This window comes from Photinus pyralis, unplaced genomic scaffold (assembly GCF_008802855.1).
Source record: "Photinus pyralis isolate 1611_PpyrPB1 unplaced genomic scaffold, Ppyr1.3 Ppyr1.4_LG4, whole genome shotgun sequence".
Lineage (NCBI taxonomy): Eukaryota > Metazoa > Arthropoda > Insecta > Coleoptera > Lampyridae > Photinus > Photinus pyralis.
In genome coordinates this window covers 25,307,200-25,326,260 of record NW_022170511.1, presented here as the reverse complement: position 1 = coordinate 25,326,260, position 19,061 = coordinate 25,307,200, and the positions used below count along the sequence as shown (strand labels likewise).

The 19,061-nt window shown below is 34.0% G+C and overlaps 1 protein-coding gene across 2 annotated transcripts in view; it reads left to right on the top strand.

Moving 5' to 3' along the window:
• Window positions 1–17,942, top strand: part of LOC116168302 (nuclear hormone receptor FTZ-F1-like) — an 87,051-nt gene extending 69,109 nt beyond the window's left edge. For both annotated transcript variants that reach the window (XM_031484043.1, XM_031484042.1), the window contains one exon: window positions 17,134–17,942. In XM_031484043.1, the coding sequence (XP_031339903.1) occupies window positions 17,134–17,927 (794 nt within the window). In that variant the 3' untranslated portion in view covers window positions 17,928–17,942. The remainder of the gene's footprint in view (window positions 1–17,133) is intronic.
• Window positions 17,943–19,061: the final 1,119 nt, after the last annotated feature.

The window sequence follows — 19,061 nt, the reverse complement described above, 5'->3', positions numbered from 1 at the left end:
ATGAACATAATTAAGATCATCACACATAATTAGAACTAATTGTGGAATAATTCCTAACTAATTATAGAGATCGAAAAAATGTTTAATTACGCAATTAATTATAAGTATGGACGTTACGTTTGCAGCTAATTATTCTGATATAATCCATAAAAAGTTCTACATTCATAATTAATTAGTTCATGATTTTTGAAATTTAATTCAATTAAAATCATCATATAATTAGGTCTAATTGTGGAACAATCTTTAATTAATTCGACAGATTGCAGATATGTATACAATAGATAAAAATTTTAATTGCGTAATTAATTATAAGTGAAGGCTTAGAGTTAATAACTAATTACAGTGTGCAGCTTTACAATCGGAAATATTTCTAATTAATATGTACATAATTACAATTTAAATTTAATTAAAATCATTACACACAATTAGGTTTAATCTACGCACTTACAATTGTAGAAATTTCAAATTGCTTAGTTACTTAGAAGTGTCGACGTTACGTTGGTACCTAATTATTACGTTCACGTTAAAATTTTTTTTAATTAATTAGCACAATTATTGAGAGTGATCATGAGTTTAATCGACCTGGTCACACTAATTACTTACAGGTGTGTAGTTTATCAATTGGAAACATGTTTAATTGAGTCATTAATTAGAGGCGTGGGCGTTACGTTGGCACCTAATTGTAGTGTAATTTGATGTAATTGGCTTAAAGTTAATGACTAATTACAATGTGCAGCTTTACAATCGGAAATGTTTCTAATTAATAAGTACATAATTACAATTTAAATTTAATTAAGATCATTGCACGCAATTAGGTTTAATGTACGCATTTGCAATTGTAGAAATTTCAAATTGCTTAATTACTTAGACGTGTGGACGTTACGTTGGTACCTAATTATTACATTACCGTTAAACAAATTTTAAAATTTTTTAAAATAATTAGCATAATTATTGAGAGTTAAGTTTAATTGAGTCACACTAATTATTTACAGTGTGTAGTTTAACAATTGGAAAAATGTTTAATTGCGTAATTAATTGTAAATATGGCTTATACGTTGGTACTTAATCATTGTAATTAATTGAAATTGAAGATGAATTTAATTAAGATCATCATCATCAGACATAATTAGGTTTACATTTACATTTCTAATTGCCTAATTAATTAGAAGTGCCGAAGTTACGTTGCGTGTAATTATCCTGATAACATTGCAGAAAAATTTTAATTAATTATCACAGTCATAATTGAGATTGATTACGAGTTATTCAAGATAATCAGGTCTAATTGGTAAATAATCACTAATTAATTACGCAGTGTACAGTTTTACAACCAGAAAAATTGATAATTACGTAATTAATTCTAAATATGGACGTTACGTTGGTGTTATGTTGCCATCCAGAAAAGTTTAAAATTTTTTAATTAATTAGCACAGTCCTATTTGAAATTGATCGTGAGTTTGATCGAGATCATCACACAATTAGGCCTAATTAGCAAATAATTACTAACTAATTATCCAGTGTGTAGTTTAATAATCGGAAATATACATGTGGGTGTTATGTTGGTACCTAATTATATTATTATCCAGATGCATTTTTAAGTTCATAATTAATTATAACTCTAGGCGTTGGTAGCTTCAGACATTTTCTAAGTAATTAGCAGAGTCACTATTGAAATTTATTACGAGTTTAATGGGAACCATAACACATTAGGCCTAATTGACGCATAATCATAATTTAATTGGACAGTGTGTAGTTTTACAATCAGAAAAATGTGTATTACGTAATTCATTATAGGTGCGGACGGAAAATTCAAAAGAAATTGTCATTAATTAGTAAGTAATTATTAAATTTACTTAAGGTTATCACAAATAATTAGTTTTAATTAGGACATTTGCAGATCTAACTACAATTGGAAACATTATGGAAATTGATTGAGTTTAATCGAAATCGTCACACTATCACACATAATTAGGTCTAATTGGCAAACAATTATTAATTAATTACACAATGTGCATCAAACGCCTGAAAAACGTCTTAAATTGACTAGCGGATAATTTTGAAATTTGAGTTTAATGTAGATCACTGCAGACAGATAATTAGGGTCAATTAGCGCCTAATTTTATTAACTAATTACACAGTGTAAATTTACAATGAAACATTGTTTAATTTCCTAATTAATTTGAACATAATTATATTGTTTTTTATAAATTCGGTTTAATTAGGCCATAAGAATTGGCTAATTTACAACGTGCAGGCTTACAAGTGGAGAAATCTGTAGTTAATTGGATTTTTTTAAATTAATTAACACGTCGTTATTGATATTTATTATGCGTTTAAGGGATGTAGAAGCAATTGCAATTAGGACGAGGTTCTAATATAATTAACGCATAATTATTAAGTGATCACACAGGGCTCAGATTCAATTATAACAATTTTTGAATAATAACACATAATTATTGATTATTAATTTATTCAATACCATCTATTAGGATTAGAATTAATTCGCACATCAGATTTGCAGATTCACACTCGGAGACATGTCTGATCGCGTTAATTAATTATTAGTGTAGAAGTTGATATCCAATTCTTGAATTATCATCTATCATCCAAGTTGTGATCTAGAAGCAATTGAAAATCTTCTCAAATAATTAGGTTTAATTACTTACGGAAAGGATTTCTTAATTAGACCATAATTTCACCACCATTTTAAGTTGTAATTACAACCATAACTTCTCAATTAATTTGCTCTGTGACTAGAAACTTAATTAGCATCCTAATTTTTTTAATCACACTTTCCTTTAATTTATGGGTTCTGTTAGTGCGTAATTATGACTAGAGAGGCGTACTTAATTAGCACATTAATCACGTTACGATGCGAATGTCATCATTTCAATCACAACGTGAAATTTGATTGGCATTCTAATTGTGCCTAGTTCCAATTAATTTAAGTAGCGCCTAAATATAAATTAAAATTAGTAGTTACGGTGAATCTGATTTAATTTTATTAATATAATTATGCATAATTTAAAACCCCTAATTCGACTCCATTTAATATTCTAATTTGGATAATTTAATCCCTGATTTGCTTGGTTGCTTAATTAGCGATCACTTCTTAGGTAAGAGTAGATTAATTATTTATTCAACTCATGAATTAATTGAGAGATATTATGGCTAATTTCAATTAATTTAAGTAGCGCCCAGTTATAAATTAAAATTAGTAGTTACGGTGAATCTGATTTAATTTTATTAATATAATTATGCATAATTTAAAACCCCTAATTCGACTCCATTTAATATTCTAATTTGGATAATTTAATCCCTGATTTGCTTGGTTGCTTAATTAGCGATCACTTCTTAGGTAAGAGTAGATTAATTATTTATTCAACTCATGAATTAATTGAGAGATATTATGGCTAATTTCAATTAATTTAAGTAGCGCCCAGTTATAAATTAAAATTAGTAGTTACGGTGAATCTGATTTAATTTTATTAATATAATTATGCATAATTTAAAACCCCTAATTCGACTCCATTTAATATTCTAATTTGGATAATTTAATCCCTGATTTGCTTGGTTGCTTAATTAGCGATCACTTCTTAGGTAAGAGTAGATTAATTATTTATTCAACTCATGAATTAATTGAGAGATATTATGGCTAATTTCAATTAATTTAAGTAGCGCCCAGTTATAAATTAAAATTAGTAGTTACGGTGAATCTGATTTAATTTTATTAATATAATTATGCATAATTTAAAACCCCTAATTCGACTCCATTTAATATTCTAATTTGGATAATTTAATCCCTGATTTGCTTGGTTGCTTAATTAGCGATCACTTCTTAGGTAAGAGTAGATTAATTATTTATTCAACTCATGAATTAATTGAGAGATATTATGGCTAATTTCAATTAATTTAAGTAGCGCCCAGTTTTAAATTAAAATTAGTAGTTACGGTGAATCTGATTTAATTTTATTAATATAATTATGCATAATTTAAAACCCCTAATTCGACTCCATTTAATATTCTAATTTGGATAATTTAATCCCTGAGTTGCTTGGTTGCTTAATTAGCGATCACTTCTTAGGTAAGAGTAGATTAATTATTTATTCAACTCATGAATTAATTGAGAGATATTATGGCTAATTTCAATTAATTTAAGTAGCGCCCAGTTATAAATTAAAATTAGTAGTTACGGTGATTCTGATTTAATTTTATTAATATAATTATGCATAACTTAAAGCCCCTAATTCGACTGCATTTAATATTCTAATTTGGTTAATTTAATCCCTGATTTGCTTGGTTGCTTAATTAGCGATCACTTCTTAGGTAAGAGTAGATTAATTATTTATTCAACTCATGAATTAATTGAGACATTATGACTAATTACAATTAATTTAAGTTGCGCCTAATTACAAATTAAAATTAATAGTTACGGTGATTCTGATTTAATTTTATTAATATAATTATGCATAAGATAATTACTAATTAGCTCCTAATTCGACTACATTTAATTTTCTAATTTGCTTAATTTAATTCCTAAGTTGCTGGGTTGCTTAATTAACGATCACTTCTTAGGTGAGAGTAGATTAATTATTTATTCAACTAGTGAATTAATTGACACTATGACTATACTTTTACGCTTTTGTGTATTTAATTGTACTACAATTCAAGTGATTTACGTTAAATTTAGTAATTGGAATTATGATTCCAATAGTTTCTAATTACTCGCCATGCTAATTATACGTTTGCTTAATTAGCAATTTACCTTTGTTTTAGCATGTTTCCCATTTAACAATTTTTAATTATATCAGAGTTTCATCGTAGATAATTAGTCTATTTAGCGATGGTAATTCCTTTTTTTAGTTGGGAGGCGATGGCATCAATAAAATTAAAATATTCACTTACTAGGTAATATCGCTAATATTACTTTTAGGCCTTCAATGATGTGTAATTAGAATTTGTGATTGGGAGTTAACTACTAATTTGATTAATCACACCGAATAAAATTCTTAATTAGGAGCTAATTTGCTTTAATTAAGTCGCCCTCTGTTACGAATTACTACATCATTTTTAACTGGGGGGATCCGTAAATTGCTGTTGGTTTCCTGAATTTTTGTAATCTAAAGTAATTGACGATTAATCGAAGATGCTATGGTCTTCAAAAGGATCACCCAGTCATATAATACTTTCATATTACGAAACGAGAATTAAGTCATTGCACTTTCGCCACTACTTTCTACTCTCACCGCATCGAACTCGTACTCCATCTACCTTGACATTGACCTGTATTTGTGTAATTAATGCTATTATGCCCGACTATTACGTGTTTATTATGTTGTCAAAAAACTCTCTCTCATTCTCCTCGCTATCACTACAATTTTTCTTAATCTTCAATAGAGACACGTGTAAAACTTACGTAAGAAGATCAACATTAAAATCACCAATTCAATTATTAATCTGGATAACGACTTTCTCCGGTACACGCGAGGCTTATTTGTTTAAAAAAAAAATTACAACACGTCGCGTTTGTTCCGCAGGATACACCGCAGATTAGAACACAAATTTGTTCAATCGATTGCGTGCTATTGATTTTAATTTTTTTCTTTCTCTCTCTCTTTGAACGTACAATTAGACGTTGCCCAACGCTCATTGTTCCCATTTTTAAAACAATTTAATAATCCCTTGTATTCCATTCGTATTTTACGCACACGCCGTGCGTGAGAATTTAATGGCGCGCACACACCATCTGTAGGTAGGCAGGATCGTTGCTTAATAATCGACTATTACAAAACGGCACGGTTTTTTCTCGCTCCGTTCGAAATCTTTATTTGACCTAATTAGGCGCGAATCTGCTCGTTTTTTTTTGGGCGATTTTAATATTGATCTCGTCGCGCGTTTACATAACGTCGGAAGTTGACGAGATGCGATAGCGACTTCCGTTTTTGCACAACGACACGAATTTTTCGAATTCGATCAGAAAATTTGACCTGAATTTTATGCAGATGAGCGTATTTATTTCATCATTAATTTATGATACAACACAGAAGGCGTTATGTTAAATGTTAAACTGTTCCGATTGAAAGTATTTAAATTTCTTGGGATGTGTTGTGTATGAATAAACCATTTAACATTTTTTTTAAGGTTCAATTACGCGTTACGTAAGTAAATAAACAGCAACGGCCTGTTTCATATTGTTCATTGTTCGTATGTTGTAATTTTCGCATTGTGTATAAAACGCGAACTTTGTTCTAAAAATTTTTGACCCAGTTTTTATTTTTGCACATTTTTGTTAATACGTTTAGGTTTGTTTTTATTAGCCGTATTTCGTTGCATAAATCCACTTTCTATTTAAACATTTCACAAGTTCAATTTATGGACGATGTATTGTGAAAAGAACATTGAAATTACCCACAAATATCAAATTTGTTAAATGTCATTTTTTACGTGAGCGATATTTGCATCGAGTACAGGATTTTTTTGCTCTCCCCAGCAGGCCGTGTTCAACGGGGATTAGTCACAGCACGTGACGTCACACGACTGACATTTAACAATTTCACATTATTGCATGTCATGCTCTTTTTCTTACATCGCCCAATGCAATTGTACCTATCCCTTATTTTGTTAGCTTCCTTATTAGTTATCCTGCATCACTTGCGTTTGAATAAAAAAACAATAAACGCCCTGCCTTTCGCGGGGAGGGGCAGAATTTCAAAAAATAGAATACAAAATTTGTAGAATGCGCAGAATTACAAAAATTCAAAGGATTGGAAATGTAGGTTGGTTTCTGAAGAGAATGAAGAATCTGAACAATTTTATGGATCTGAAGAAGTTGAAGATCTTGAAAAAGAACAACCCGACAAATCCTACTGGAAAATGTGATGAAGTTGAATTTAAAAAAATACCGAACGAAGCGGAAAAAATTAAAGAAATCGAAGAATATGAAACTGAAGAATGGGGAAGATTTAGAAAAATATTGTCGAAGAATGCGATGAGTCTGGTCAATCGGAATCCGGAATTCGAAACACAAAAAAGAAAGAAGTCAGAAGAAACAGAGAAGAAAGTGAAAAGAACAGTAAGATTCTACTTCACTTTGCCAGGATTTACTTCCTCAGTTCGTTTAGATAAATGAAGGCCATAGGTTCGATTTCGTCGGCTGCGCCGCCTCCTCTCCCTAATGATGCTTAAAGGACGTTTCGCCTCGTCATGTAAGTGTCCTTCGAAGACGAACTTTGCTTTCACAGCATTTACTTTCTCATCCGGTTTGGATGGAATAATGCCATAGCCTCACTTAAAGAGAACCAGTTTATCTATCATTTTCGTAAAAACAAAAAATCAGTTATTTCAAAAGCAAAGATGGCGTGGGGCGTTCAATTGTTTTTGCAATAACCTGCTTTAACCGTTTGACCGATTGTAACAAATTTGGTATCGGAATAATAATAAGTCAATTTTAGGGATCTGATGAATAATCCGAAGAAATTGAAGATCTTAAAAAACAGCAACCGCAAAAATCTTAAGAGACTGTAAGATGTGATGAAAGTGAAGCAATTAAAAAAATCGGAAGATCAATCGAAATAAATTAAGGAAATTGAAGAGTGGGGAATATAAAAGAAATGAAATTTATTGAAGAATGCAATGGTCTGAACAAATCCAAAAATTGTTTAATATTGGAAGTTAATTAATTAGCGTGAACTGCGTAAATGAAAAAAATAATTGGTCAAAAAAACAAAAATTAAAAATTGATCAATCAAAATTCTAAGATTCATAAAAAGTTGACTGTAATCATGAAGCTTATACTAAAAAAAACCTGAATTATTTCAAAAAATAATTGTTACTTCATCCGGATTAAACAAAAAAGGTTTTAGACGGTGATTTCTGAATGATACAATTAGCAAATCAATTTTTTTATAAACTAAGTTTTTTTGTTTATATAAAAAGCGGCTTAATGAATAAGTAAAAACTGAAAAATTGCATGATTCAAAAATCAAGTAAAAGAAAAACTTAAAAAATCTGAGCGGATCGAAAAATTGTTCGATTAAGTATGGAAATTTTTGATTCTCAAATAAATTGCGCAATGAAGATTCTAAAAAACTTCTGGAAAATTCGTGAAATATTTAAAAATTTTAAGAAATTCTTAATTCGGAAAAAAAATTCTAAGAGTGTGTACCTATATGTAATGTGCGTTTGGAAAATTAAAAAAAAAATTTTCGACAATTCTAGAAAAGTCGAAACAATTTAGAAATATTCTAAAAATTCTAGACCATTTTAAAAATTGTACACTATAGTAATTATGTGCGTACGTGTTAGGAAATATTCTAGAAAAATCAAAAGTTCAAAAAAAATTCTAGAAAATTTTACAAAATGCTAATAGTGTAAAATTCTACAGTGGTTTTCTCCTCGGGGTAAACCACTTCAAATGTTGTGTACACTAAAATTCTAAAAGATATTCTAAAAATTGTATAAAATAATAATTGTGTACATGTGCGTTCAAGAAAATTCCTCCAACATTTTTACATCGCCAGTAGATGTGTCTCGTCCCCCTTTGTAAGTACCCTCCTCCGACACTCCGTTCTGCACTGAAAGTTTTGGTATCACCAATAGATATGTCTCGTTCGGACGTTCCACTTGCCCTTTATGAGTAGTACCCTCTTCCGACACTTCTTTTCAAGATATTCGCTTAGACGTCACTCGTCCAGGCGAGTCATTTTGCCTTTGAGAGTACTTTCCTCCTCCGAATATTCGCTCTTAAAGTTTTGAGATCACCAAAGGACATATTTCTTCCACACCTCCCCAATCTCTCCTCCGACAATGTGTTTTTGGGATATAAAGAATTATATCCGATCACGATCGAGGAGCGCGGCAGTTATCGTGTTCACGGACGGACAGATGAACACTATCCCCTATAAAGCTTGTATCCCCTTGGCTCTGCCGCTTAATAATCGTGTGTGCATGTGCGTTCGGAAAAATTCAAGAAAAGTTCCAAAAAAATTTAAAAAATATCTAAAAATTCTAGAAAATTTAAAAATTGTATAAAATAATTGTGTGTGCATGTGCGTTTGGAAAAAATTCTAAGAAATTCAAGAAAAATTTCAATTCTAAAAATTTCGAAATAAATTCCAGAAATTTCGAAAAAAATTCTAAAAGATTTTAGAAAAATTCTAGAAAATTCTACAAAATGTGTACACCAAAATTCTACAGTCATTTTCCCTTCGATCCAACTCCGTGAGCTAATTCGATCAAAATTTGATGATAGCCATAAAGCCACATCAGAAACCAATCTACAGGGAGGCCAGCAAAGATACTACTATGCGATCAAAAATGAATTACTGTTCACCTTTGCAATTTTTGTTTACATGGGAAATCGTACTTCACTTGAATTTCCAAAGGCGACTCGACAGCAACTTAGTTTTGATCGCTTGTTGTAGTGATCTAATACAAGGCGTTATGCAAGTTAAAGGGGAGGGGGGAATAAGAATCCCCAATATGCGTTTAAAATTTACTGCTTTGGATTGATTGTTTAAGTATTCAATCTTTCTGACTCCCCTCTCTCCCTGTGACAGCACATAATTATCACAAAACTTTGCTGGATTAACGAAGGGGCAGGGAGTTGTTGTGTTAACTCGATATCACTAGCGGCTTAATTGCCAAATGAATAAGTAAAAACTGAAAAATTGCATGATTCAAAAATCAAGTAAAAGAAAGAATTAAAAAATCTGAGCGGATCGAAAAATTGTTCAATTATGGAAATTTCTCAAACAAATTGCGCAATGAAGATTTAAAAAAAAATCTGAAAATTCGAAAAAATTTGTAAAATATCAAAAATTTTAAGAAATTCTATAAGTTCGGAAAAAAATAAATTCTAAACATCAAAAAAAATTCTAGAATATTCTTAAAATTGTGTGCGTTTGGAAGATATTTTGAACAATTCTAGATAATTCTACAGAAAATTAAACAACATTCTAAAAGAAATTCTAAAAATTGTATGAATTAATAATTGTGTATGTGCGTTTGGAAAATTTTTTAAAAAAATTCTCTAAAATTCTAAAAAAATTCTAGAAAAGTAAACAATTTTAGAAAAATCCTAAAAGTTCTAGAACATTGTAAAAATTGTACACTATAGTAATTATGAGCGGGCGCATTCGGAAAAATTCTAGAAAAATCAAAGTTCAAAAAAAATTCTAGAAAATTTTACAAAATGCTAGTAGTGTAAAATTCTACAGTGATTTTCTCCTCGGAGTAAACCACTTCAAATGTTGTGTACACTAAAATTCTAAAAGATATTCTAAAAATTGTATAAAATAATAATTGTGTACATGCGCGTTCAAGAAAATTCCTCCAACATTTTTACATCGCCAGTAGATGTGTCTCGTCCCCCTTTGTGAGTACCCTCCTCCGACACTCCGTTCTGCACTGAAAGTTTTGGTATCACCAATAGATATGTCTCGTTCGGACGTTCCACTTGCCCTTTATGAGGAGTACCCTCTTCCGACACTTCTTTTCAAGATATTCGCTTAGACGTCACTCGTCCAGGCGAGTCATTTTGCCTTTGAGAGTACTTTCCTCCTCCGAATATTCGCTCTTAAAGTTTTGAGATCACCAAAGGACATATTTCTTCACACCTCCCAATCTCTCCTCCGACAATGTGTTTTTGGGATATAAAGAATTATATCCGATCACGATCGAGGAGCGCGGCAGTTATCGTGTTCACGGACGGACAGATGAACACTATCCCCTATAAAGCTTGTATCCCCTTGGCTCTGCCGCTTAATAATCGTGTGTGCATGTGCGTTCGGAAAAATTCAAGAAAAGTTCCAAAAAAATTTAAAAAGTATCTAAAAATTCTAGAAAATTTAAAAATTGTATAAAATAATTGTGTGTGCATGTGCGTTTGGAAAAAATTCTAAGAAATTCAAGAAAAATTTCAATTCTAAAAATTTCGAAATAAATTCCAGAAATTTCGAAAAAAATTCTAAAAGATTTTAGAAAAATTCTAGAAAATTCTACAAAATGTGTACACCAAAATTCTACAGTCATTTTCCCTTCGATCCAACTCCGTGAGCTAATTCGATCAAAATTTGATGATAGCCATAAAGCCACATCAGAAACCAATCTACAGGGAGGCCAGCAAAGATACTACTATGCGATCAAAAATGAATTACTGTTCACCTTTGCAATTTTTGTTTACATGGGAAATCGTACTTCACTTGAATTTCCAAAGGCGACTCGACAGCAACTTAGTTTTGATCGCTTGTTGTAGTGATCTAATACAAGGCGTTATGCAAGTTAAAGGGGAGGGGGGAATAAGAATCCCCAATATGCGTTTAAAATTTACTGCTTTGGATTGATTGTTTAAGTATTCAATCTTTCTGACTCCCCTCTCTCCCTGTGACAGCACATAATTATCACAAAACTTTGCTGGATTAACGAAGGGGCAGGGAGTTGTTGTGTTAACTCGATATCACTAGCGGCTTAATTGCCAAATGAATAAGTAAAAACTGAAAAATTGCATGATTCAAAAATCAAGTAAAAGAAAGAATTAAAAAATCTGAGCGGATCGAAAAATTGTTCAATTATGGAAATTTCTCAAACAAATTGCGCAATGAAGATTTAAAAAAAAATCTGAAAATTCGAAAAAATTTGTAAAATATCAAAAAATTTTAAGAAATTCTATAAAGTTCGGAAAAAAAATAAATTCTAAACATCAAAAAAAATTCTAGAATATTCTTAAAATTGTGTGCGTTTGGAAGATATTTTGAACAATTCTAGATAATTCTACAGAAAATTAAACAACATTCTAAAAGAAATTCTAAAAATTGTATGAATTAATAATTGTGTATGTGCGTTTGGAAAATTTTTTAAAAAAATTCTCTAAAATTCTAAAAAAATTCTAGAAAAGTAAACAATTTTAGAAAAATCCTAAAAGTTCTAGAACATTGTAAAAATTGTACACTATAGTAATTATGAGCGGGCGCATTCGGAAAAATTCTAGAAAAATCAAAGTTCAAAAAAAATTCTAGAAAATTTTACAAAATGCTAGTAGTGTAAAATTCTACAGTGATTTTCTGCTCGGGGTAAACCACTTCAAATGTTGTGTACACTAAAATTCTAAAAGATATTCGAAAAATTGTATAAAATAATAATTGTGTACATGTGCATTGTGAAAGTACTTTCCTCCTCTAAATATTCGCTTTTAAAGTTTTGAGATTTCCAATGGATATATTTCTTCAAGATGTTCTTGGAATATAAAGAATTATATCCGATCACGATCGAGGAGTAGGACTATGATTGGCAGAAATTAATGCTTTTCGATGAGAACTTTCATGAAGGATGAAACCAACCGCTCCTCTTCCCTCCTCCCCCCCTCCCCCACTCGCTCATCCATTAATCTCGAAAAGGAGTTACGCGCAAAAGTAATAGTTTGGAGGAACAAATTCATTTCGATGAGACCTTTCCTAGAATACCATGAAAGACAGGGCGTGTGTTCATCCCACGTCCTCCCCCTTTCATGTTTAAAAATTTTACTTGGCACCACTGGCATGCGTATGTAAAATCTGAAACCAATTTTACTTTCAAAAACTGCATCTGAGGAAATAAATTCAAGAAAAGTTCCAAAAAAATTCAAAAATCCTAGAAAATTTAAAAATTGTATGAAATAAATGTGTGTGCATGTGCGTTTGGAAAAAATTTAAGAAAATTTTCAAAAAATTTGAAAGTATTTGAAAATTAAAAAAAATTCTACACTACAATTCTAAAATTTAAAAAAAATTCTAGAAAATTTAAAAATTGTATAAAATAATTCGGTGTGCATGTGCGTTTGGAAGAAATTGAAGAAAATTTTTTAAAAATTTCAAAGTATTTAAAAATTAAAAAAATTCTAGACTATAATTCTAAAAGAAATTCTAAAATTTTAACAAAAATTCTAGATCATTAATTCTACAAAACGCTGTGTACACCAAAATTCTACGCCGATTTTCTCTTTCAAATTTTGTGTAAACTAAAATTCTGAAAATTTCGAAAAAAATTCTAAAGGATTTTAAAAAAATTCTACAAAATGTGTACACCAAAATTCCACAGTCATTTTCCCTTCGATCCAATTCCGTGAGGTAATTCGGCCGATACGCTGCCACATCAGAAACTAATCTACAGGGAGGCCAGCAAAGATCGCTATTTGTACTACTATGCGATCAAAAATGAGTTACTATCGAGTCACCTTTGCATGGGAAATCGTACTTAACTTGAATTTCCAAAGTCGACTTGAGAGCAACTTATTTATGATCGCCCGTTATAGGGATCTAATACAAGGCGGTATCCAAGTGAAGGGGAGGGGGGCGTTTAAAATTTACTGCTTTGGATTGATTGTTTAAGTATTCAATCCTTCTGGAAGCGTGTCATCAGAAAATATCAAAGGGCCTTCTTCCTGTCTTCCCTCCCTCCCTCCCTGTGACGGCACATAATTATCACAACACTTTGCAGCGGCACAAAGCAGACACAAATCTGTTTTGAAAAGTAATATTCCAGGATGTCTCTATTTGAACGACACACAAGTTTTTGGTAAAGGCACAAAACCTTAAACGTCGAAGACACCCTGTAAAGTAGAGGTTGGTGTAAATTCTGACGGCACAAAAATGTTGAACGGCACAAAAGTAAGTACTAATGAACTGGTAATTCTTTTTGACTGCACAAACTAGCAAAAAAGTAGAATATATTTCGGGGGTATCTACGGCACAATTTTTCTTTGCGGCACAAAAAACGATCATGAGAAATGGAAATTTAAATGTGAGAGGTCAGGTTGATTCTAACCCAAAACTCGGATGGAACAGGTTGAATTCCGTACGACATTATACGCATTTTTGCCTCTCATTGTCATAAATTTAAATTAATTATAATACGTTCACGCAACGAGAAACCGGTAACCGAACGTCGGGGATTTCAATTTTATAACCTCAAATTGTAGATGGCGCTTATGGGTGACCTGGTTTCGGCAAAAAAAAATTTTTGGATAAAAATGTTAGGTAAGAATAACTGAAAGTTCAAATAGACAAAACATTAAAACGTTTCAACATTAAAATCGATTTCACTTTTGTTCATTATAAACGAATTAATACGGCGCGAGGCGTTTACGGTTATATTTACGCAAAACAAAAAGTGGATGTAAGTACTTATTTGTAAATGAAAGGCCTTGAAATGTCTACTAATCTATAATTAGCGCACATAGACTGCGGCTTATTTTTTATTGATACATCAAAAGAATGGGGAATCGACGTTGCCGGGATGAATATTTACGTAATTATACGGTAAGCGGCGGCGTTCCTTCACCGCACACGCCGCCGTCGAATGCGTCCATTTATTTCGCGTGCATCCCAAGGTCACTTCGGCTTGTTGTAATGAAATACCGCCCCAACCTCCTCTCTTTTTTTTTCGCGTAATTAATCGCGACCTTGCCCCAGATCGCGTCGCGACGCAGGAAGCGCGCGTAATTAAAAATCAGAAACAGAAGACGGCGCGACGCGCGGACGTCAATCGATACGCGAAGCCATTATTTTCACACTTTCTTAAATGGGATGATGAAAGGAAAAATTGCTCGGCGGATCGGAAAAAGAGGCGCAGATGGAGTGGTAATTGGGCTTTAATTTGCTCGCTCGCTTTTTTCCTACAAAAAAGGGTGGTTTTTCTTCTGCTTCGCATATACAGATCCCTCCATAATTGATCATTTTCTTCATCAGATCCATAAAATTCTTCAGTTTCTTGTTTTGACTTTCTTCTGATTCTTCATTTTCTTCCGACTTATTTCTTTTCTGTTTTTCGGATTCGCCCGATTCTTCATTTTTTTTGTCTTGTCCGTTCTTCTGTTTCGTTTATTTTTTCCGGTTGTCGAATTGTTTAGATTTTTTTTTTTTTTTTCAGTTTCATCACATCTTCCAGTTTCTTAAGATTTTTCGGACGATTCTTCCAGAAAAGTTCTTCCGATTCTATGGCCATTCAGACTTCTCTGATTCTTCACTTTCTTCAGAAACCAAACTATATTGCAGATTTTTCGAGTTCTTCACCCTTTTAGATTCTTCAAATTCGTCAAATTTTGAAATTAGGTATCCACATTCTTCTTTCGATTTCTGTTGAATGCCTACTTCGGTTTTCAAATTTTTAAAATTTTTATTTTTTTGGTTTTTTCAAATTCGTCAGATGCTTCGATCCCTCGTTTATTGAGATTATTCTGCTCTTTCACTTTCTCTTGTTTCTTCAGTATTTTTTTACTTTTTGAGTCAAAATTTTTCTTTTCCATTCTTCACTGTCTCTTTAATTTTTCCGCGTCTCAGATTCGCATGATTTTTATTTCTTCAAATTCATCAGATCAGTTTAATCGCCCGCAGAGTCTTAAGATTCTTTTCAAGTTCTTCGGATTCTTCCAATTTTTCCGATTCTTCATCAGATCCATAAAATTCATCACATTCTTATTATTCTGCTGTTGGTACCGTTTCTTGATTTTCAGATTCTTAGGATTTCCTTCAGATTACTCGGACTTTTCTGCTCTTTCTTCTAATTCTTCATTTTTTCCAACTTTTTTTGGATTCTTTTCGTTCTTCGCGATTTCTTTAATAATTTCCACTTCTCACATTCGTCCAATTTTTAGTTCTTTAAATTCCTCATAAGACCTCATATGATTTATTACATACACATTCTTACATTTCTTTAGATTTTTCCGATTCTTCATCGGATCCATAAAGTTCTTCAGTTTCTTTGAATCAGTGCGATACTTCGGATTCTGCAGATTAGTCGGACTTTGCGATCCTCTGATTTTCTTCTGATTCTTCAGTTTCTTTCTACTTTTTTTTCACGTGACAAAAAAACAATTTCGACAACGGGCCAAATTCTATAAGAAAATGTTTTTTCCCGGTCGATCTCAGACAATTTTTTTTCTGGTCTGAAAAAAACCAAGTGTATAACCTTCCTTTTTTTTTTACCAAAAATCGACTACTCTAAAATTTCTCGCGAACGTAATTACATTATTTAACCTAGCTCCTAATTAGACATAAATTTAACTTTTTATGAGCACTTACCTTTAGTCAGAGATCTAAAATGCTGCTAACAGGGAAAATTGACCCCTCCCCCCCCACTGTCCCCAATAAATGTGATGGTAAGATCGTTCCTTAATTAATTATTTTTCAATGTTTCATACTCCGGATATTAGAAGAAAGGACTGTCTTTGGTGTCTAGAAACCGTTTTGAATATGAAGTCAGCTCTCAAAAATGACCATGACCCTAGCAGATCAAGGTCAGCAGAACACAATGAAACATATTGTATAATTAGGTGCTAATGAAGTGGCCTATTCCCGAATTAAATGTTCCTTTTTTTTTAAATTATGATAATTATGTTCCGCCAGGTTCATAACCCCCCCCCCCCCACCGTGTTGCATTGCGCCCAAAAACCGTCTACCTCACTACTCGCATTACAGTTTTTAGAAAGACACCATCGAACTAGCGGCGGTGGGGGGGGGGGGCTGGGTTATATGGATCATCATATCTCCAATAAAGGAAGATTCCGTAGAGAAAACGTAATTGAATTTTCCTCTATGGGGGGGGGGGGGGAGATCATTGAAATCCCGCTACCCTATGTTACAATCCTCCTCAAAAACAGTCTACCCCGATATTCTCATTACCGTTGTTTCGTAAGACGCCAACGAAAGTAGCACCGTGGTGCTGGGGGGGGGGGGTATGGAATACCTTCCAGTCGCATCTCCCATAAAGGAACATTCTGTCATTGAATTTTCCTTTATTTTGGGAATGGGGGGGGGGGATTTGACTCCTCGGTGCTACAGTCTCCATCAAAATGATCACCCCTAAAAACTCTTGTAGTCTTCCAAAAAGGAGCACTAAATCTTGTTTTCTGATGAGCATTCCCTACACCCCAGGTTCGGGTGTTTGATAGTACCTTTTAAAAAATGTAGAACCCGGGTGGGGGGGGGGGTCATAAGATTCACTTCCTACCATAAAATCTTGCAATTTATTCACCATAGAATGCTGAACCAACAATTCCCATGAAAAATTCGGCGACCTATTAACTAACCCCTAAATGGGGACAACATTGTATAACCATCCCCGTATATTGAGGTGTAGTTAATTAATGTTGTGTCTTTTTTGCAGCGGTTCGAGCGGACCGAATGCGTGGCGGTAGGAATAAATTCGGACCGATGTACAAGAGGGATCGCGCAAGAAAGTTACAGATGATGCGGCAACGACAGCTCGCTGTGCAGACCCTCGCTCAACGTGGGCAGTTGGGCGAGGGCGGCGTCTACAATAACCAGCCGGGTACATCGCCCTTCGCCAACATCCACATAAAGCAGGAAATTCAAATACCGCAAGTATCTTCTCTGACGTCGTCGCCCGACTCGTCGCCGAGTCCGATAGCGGTCGCTCTTGGACAGGTCAGCGCGTCGACGTTAATGCAGCCAGCTTCCAGTCAGCAACCGGCGCTCCAGATCGTCGGCGTCCCGGGGACGCAGTCCTCCATGGCGATGGGCGGCAACGAGAACAAGCTGTGGAGCACCGCGAACTCGACGACGACGTCACCACACTCCCTTAGCCCAAAAACGTTCCAATTCGAAACAGTGTTACCAGGCGGAAGTGCACCCCCTTCCAGTAAAATATCGCCCCTTATTAGAGACTTCATACAAGGTATCGACGACCGCGAGTGGCAGAACTCTTTATATAGTCTTCTACAGAACCAAACGTATAATCAATGTGAAGTGGACCTATTTGAACTAATGTGTAAAGTATTAGACCAAAACCTCTTCTCACAAGTCGATTGGGCGAGGAACTCAATTTTCTTCAAGGATCTCAAGGTGGGTACCGTTTTCTGTCTCTTCCTCCGCAGTTTTGTGGGGAAAAAAAAATTCGGGCGGCGGCCGCGTACCGAACGTAGAACGTTATATCTTTGACCTCATTGTTAATTGAAGCTGAACATCTCGATTACTTAACGTTACCATTACCGAATTAAGAATCATTTTTACCTTTCATTATTTTGAAATCCTTACAGGAGAGACATTACTGCGTCGCTCGCGGGTTTTTGTGCGTTGAATTAGTAATGGTTTAGAATACTGCGCCGGTTAGTGGAAAAGAACGACAAAGAAACCGATAGTCGAGGCACTCGAAAATGAGATTTAGCGCAGAGCAACCCGAATCGAGACCATGAATGGGTACTGAGTCTTGCTTAGCCGAGACGCAAACCACATGAAAACGATGCCATGCAAGCATCAGGTCCAGTCACGAATGCGCTCCTGGAAAGGAAGACGGTAACATTTTTTTGAGAAACCATCATGAGGATGTTGAGGACTTTGAGTATTTTGGGGGAAACCGTAGCACCGGAGGGACCCCCCCCCCTCCTCAGGAAATGAAGATTTGATGCCCCTTTCCAGAAGAAAGTGCCATGCTAGCTTTTGGCAATCGGCACTCGATTTCTCTTATACCTGCGCGCGGGGGGGGGGGGGATTCTAATTCTCTCTAGACCCCTCCGTACTATGTTTCCCTAAAATATTTACAGCAATCAGCATGATTGTCAAATTTCCTTTCCTGGAAGATATTCCATACACGCGAGCTCTTAGATTTTGGCAAAAATCGTAGCTCTCGGGATATACCTCCCCCATGCCATTTTCCGAAAAACTATCATGAGAATCCTAAATAAGGAAGGGGAGGGGGGCATCCCTCAGCACCTTTTCCCAAAACGTCCCATGATGGTGTTCTGGATAGGGTGAGCAAATTACCCCCCCCCCCCCCCCCCACACACACACACCGGTGGCCGTTTTCCAAAAAAAATTTTATGAGAGTCCTGAATACTTTGAACATTATGGAGGAAAACGTAGCACCGGGGGTCTAAATAACCCCCCCTCCCCAGCACAGCCCGGTTGCCGAAAAAATACGGTGAGAATCCTGAATACTTTGAAATCGTAGCTCTGGGGGTACGGAATACCTTCCGCCAAAGATATCACTTTTTCCCAAAAGCTATCATGCTGGTGTTCTGGGAAGGATGAGCAAATACGTGTTTCCGAGGGCTATTCCATAGCCCCCGAACCCCC